Source organism: Stegastes partitus, unplaced genomic scaffold, assembly GCF_000690725.1.
Source record: "Stegastes partitus isolate 25-593 unplaced genomic scaffold, Stegastes_partitus-1.0.2 Scaffold489, whole genome shotgun sequence".
In the NCBI taxonomy this organism is placed as follows: Eukaryota; Metazoa; Chordata; class Actinopteri; family Pomacentridae; genus Stegastes; species Stegastes partitus.
Window position 1 is genome coordinate 399,315 of NW_007578220.1, and position 4,351 is coordinate 403,665.

Here is a 4,351-nt window from a genome sequence, read left to right on the forward strand (position 1 = left end):
CTAATGTTACTCACCCTCATCGCTCAGCTTGGTCCCGTTTCCAAACACGATGTGTCCACAGGAGGCAACAGCACAGTAGTAGGTTCCAGCATGAGACAGGTTCTTCATCGGCAGGTTGTGGACACAGGTGCGTGTTTGTGTGTTGGGTTTTCTCTCACACTGATCATTCTTGCCTCCGTCGGTGTAAATGAGTCCTGGTTGGGAATCTTCTTCAGTTCTGAACCAGTAAACGCTGTGTTCTCCATCACAAGTCCCAGTATGTACCGTACAGTTCAGAGTCACAGAGTCTCCAGGCTGGATGGTCTCAGATGGCGACTGCTGCACTGAAGCCTGAATGTCCACGCCTGAACCCTTCACATTAACAGTGATGCTCTCCGAAAAGTTTATCATGTATAAATGAGAAGTTATGCAGAAGTAAGTCCCCGAGTCTGACTCGCGCAAATCTACGATTGTTAAGTGATTTTTAGTGCTGTCGGAATCCAGAGCAAAGCGGGGGTTGCCCTTGAATTCACCATGAAAGGTTGTGTGTGTTTTATACATGTAGAAATTCGAGATGAGCTTCGGTTTCTGTCCCAGAGACTGTTTATACCAGTAAAGCCTTGTGGCGACGTCACCTGTATAGAAACATTCTAATTTCACCTTGCCACCGACATTAGCCGATACAAAACGTGCCTCTTGACGAACAGGTGAGGGCAATTTGAGGTCAGTCGTCTGAGCTGAAGGGAAATAGAAGACAAAGCAAAGATTCTGTCATACAGGAGTCACAAATGAAAGCAACAAGTTTCGAGTAGTAAAAATGCAGCTCACCCGTGTTGTCCCCGAAGAGAAGACATGTGAGATACAAAGCCAACACTGAAGAGGCCATCGTGTTGAAATTCCTGTGTGAAATGAAAAAAAAAAGGGGTCGTCTTCACTGTTTGTAGACAAGGCTGTGATTTTGATTGGTTGATCAGACGTGACGCTGCACTGGATGGATGTCCTACTTACAAGACATGACGGTTGGGCCCACCCATGTCCTCAAAGGTTTTTGTTGTTCTGAAAAATGGCAGCAGACTAATTCCACTTTTTAGAACATATAAAAAGACATAGAATGTACATTACAATAAAAAAAAAAAAACAACAACTTCACAGATACTAAATACTTTAGATTGCTTGGGGTATGTAGTGTCTGAATATAGATGTTCCTGTTGTAGTGTCAGAACCAAACACTACCGGACTGGCTACAGAAGACAAGTGACTCAGTTCTGTCAGCATTAATGTTACCAACAGGCATAAAGTTCTGTTTTGGTTTTGTATTTTTTAGCTTGCAAGCCTTTAATCTTACAGATATGATACAAATAATGGTGCTTCAGTGGTCTTTGGCTGAAGGAAGATTCTTGTCAGAGCGCAAATGCCTTACATCCTGCTGAAAACCACAAATGTCACTGCGCTGACAGCGATATCACAAGACGTGTTGGGGTCAACAGGCCTGCTTGTTTCCTGTGTATGAAATAAACAAAATTAAATGATAAAAAAATAAAACTATCCATACATTGTTTTTCACATATAAACTAGTATTTATAAAAAGTTATTGCAGTGAGAATGTGCACACATCATGCATATGTCAGACTTTTTTTTAGGCATTATTTTAAATAATTGAGTGGAATTTTCTTTTTTAAAAAATCACAATATGTGGTTCTGGCATCTAGTGCAGTGGCAACAACCGCAAAGGTTTTTCTAAGTACTTGGATGAGGTCTTACATAGTGAGAAATGGGAGGTGTTTGTGGCCACTGGCGGATGCTCATTTGCAGTTTCACCATGGAGATCAAGCTGGAGCAGAGACCTATGATCAGCTGATGTGTTGATCAACAACCCGGAAAATGCCCAACTTCAAGTTGAGGATCATTATCGGTATTAAGATATGTATCCAAGTGACCAAACAACAGTTTTCAGTGGAAAAGCGTGCAATCTTTAAGACTGGAGACAGCATGTCAAGTCAGGAATTCACCAACCCTCTGATCCTTTGCTTTTACATTCATGTTTTTGTGCAGGGTGAATTTATCCCCCAAGGTGGGACTGACAACTCCACGTTTTACTGTGACGTATGGGGGCATCTAAGTAGGGCTGGTCCGAATAGCAATGTATGGGCTCTGGATACCCAATTGATGATGACTGATGATTGGGGCGGCTGTGGCTCAGGTGGCAGAGCGAGTCGGTCGATGATCGGAAGGTCGGCAGTTCGATTCTGCCCTGTTTCATGGTCGTTGTGTCCTTAGGCAAGACACTTCACCCACCTTGCCTGGTGTGAATGCGTGTGAGTGGATTGTTTGAGGTGGTGGTCGGAGGGGCCGTAGGCGCAGAATGGCAGCCACGCCTCTGTCAGTCTGCCCCAGGGCAGCTGTGGCTACAATCGTAGCTACCACCACCAGAATGAATGTGTATGAATGAATAATTGACAGTGTAAAGCGTCTTTGAGTGTCTAGAAAAGCGCTATATAAACCTGATCAATTATTATTATTATGACGAATATCTGAATATTTGGCACAATTGTGGGGTTGCGCGCTCTGACGGGGTGGAAGTGGCTGGAAGGCACTGGCAGTATTTGGATTTGGCTGCTAATGCCACTTTAGGTTAGCGGTCACAGTTCTGTTTCCGCCATCGGTGGATGTTCGGGTCCAGCCCTACATCTAAGAGAGAAAATTCAGCATAAACAACCTGAACTGTGGCATGATGGCATTTCCACCTGCAGTGTACATCCAGTCACACAATCGCTCCTCCCCACTAGCCCTACTTGCCACATCCTGCAAATTCTTTCCCTTCCCAACAATGTAAATCAAGTTGAATCCATCATTCTGATTCAGTGGAAGAGATTCGGCGCATATCTTGGACGGTGCTTGACATCGTTATAGAACGGGAAGGGGGGACGTCTAGTGACCCTTTCAAGTGTTGCAGGAGCACTGGCAGTGGTGTAGTGCTGCACAAGAAGCCTGCTTAGCCTTTGTTAAACACAGTGTCTGTGGACAGATTTCCGAGCAGCGTCACAATCTAGCAAGATACAGTCATAAAACAAATTGAAAGCTGAGTTTGAAAATGGTCGCGATCTCAGTACTCATGGGTCGAAATGTCAACATGCTGATGAGCGTTACAGTCTAGTCTGACGATATTGTCAAGTGTCCTGAAGCAGCCTGATTTGTAAAGTGTATCTGCCGGTCTGATTGAAAGGACATCAGTCCATCAGTCCTGGCTGACGGAAAGTTCTTGCACTGAAAAATCTGAGCTGATTCTACATTACCTTGCTTCACCATTGTGGTAGTCTGTTGTTAGGTTCTTGTTGTCTCCTACAAACCATGACACTTCCAGCATAGGTGCTATAAATGAGTCATTGATTATCATTCTAGTGATAGATAATGACAACTGACATATAACTGCAAGGATTTACAGAGACGCATGAACAATCAAATGACTAAAAATAAAAGTTGTTGTTCCACCAGTTGTAGCTCAACTGAACACACAATCACACAAATGTTGAAAGCATTCTGAATATGTTTATTTGATCTTTAATTACATGAAATGTACATACAACAGTTTAAAGCCACTGAAAAGCAGGTTCATGCTGGATCCTCAAAGCCACGTGCCAATAGTTTCTTGATGAGGTTTAAGAAAAAATAAAAAAAATAGGGATGCATGCAGCTTGAAACTACAAATATTAAACAGATATTTATTTATATTTCCATATATTTGTCTATATCTAAGTCAACAATACAATATAACACACAGGTTTCGTTCTACTTCCTTACACTGGAGTAAACACATTCATTCCCGGTGTTGTTTTTCACGGTTCTTGATCTGTTGGGTGGGTTAGCGCTAATAGCAGCATAGCAGAGGTTGTCTGTGTCTCGGTTGTTACCCTGGCAACAAAATACATACAAGCAGGTCACAATGTGGACACTGAGATAAAAGTCAAACAATAATGAACTTCGATTTAAGTTCATCAAGGTGTGTTACCTCAGCGGTGGCGATGGAAGGAGCTGGAAATCTTGGCTCTGCTTATGAAACAGAAAAAAAAATCACTGAAAAGTTGTGTTCAGTTGAAAGAGGGAGAAACAGTGTTAGTTATTGTACCTGTGGGTTGGCAGCTGGTCCATTTCTTCATCTTGCACACTAAGATAGTCAGTACAACCGCCAGGAAGGTTGTCAGCGTCAAAGCTCCGCTCAAGAAATGAACCGAGACAGGAGAGTCCACCTCCTCAGCTGAGAGTCAGATATCAGAAACACACAGTTTATGCTGAGATAACAGAACTAACCATTCATGAAACGAGACAACCTGTGGTACTCACCCGCAAAGTCCAGTGTGGTTCCGTTTCCAAACAC

The 4,351-nt window shown here is 43.0% G+C and overlaps 1 protein-coding gene and 1 gene segment (V, D, J or C); both read right to left on the reverse strand.

Moving 5' to 3' along the window:
* Positions 1-6: 6 nt before the first annotated feature.
* On the reverse strand, positions 7-390 carry LOC103361186 (Ig lambda-1 chain V region S178-like). The segment is given in 1 exon segment: positions 7-390. A coding segment is annotated over 1 exon segment (384 nt).
* Positions 391-3,510: 3,120 nt separating this feature from the next.
* Positions 3,511-4,351, reverse strand: part of LOC103361187 (uncharacterized) — a 4,118-nt gene continuing 3,277 nt past the window's right edge. The window contains exons 6-9 of the mRNA XM_008287205.1: positions 4,318-4,349; positions 4,103-4,231; positions 3,986-4,023; positions 3,511-3,888 (exon numbers count right to left, since the gene is read on the reverse strand). Coding sequence (XP_008285427.1) covers positions 3,766-3,888; positions 3,986-4,023; positions 4,103-4,231; positions 4,318-4,349 — 322 coding nt within the window. The 3' untranslated portion in view covers positions 3,511-3,765. The remainder of the gene's footprint in view (positions 3,889-3,985; positions 4,024-4,102; positions 4,232-4,317; positions 4,350-4,351) is intronic.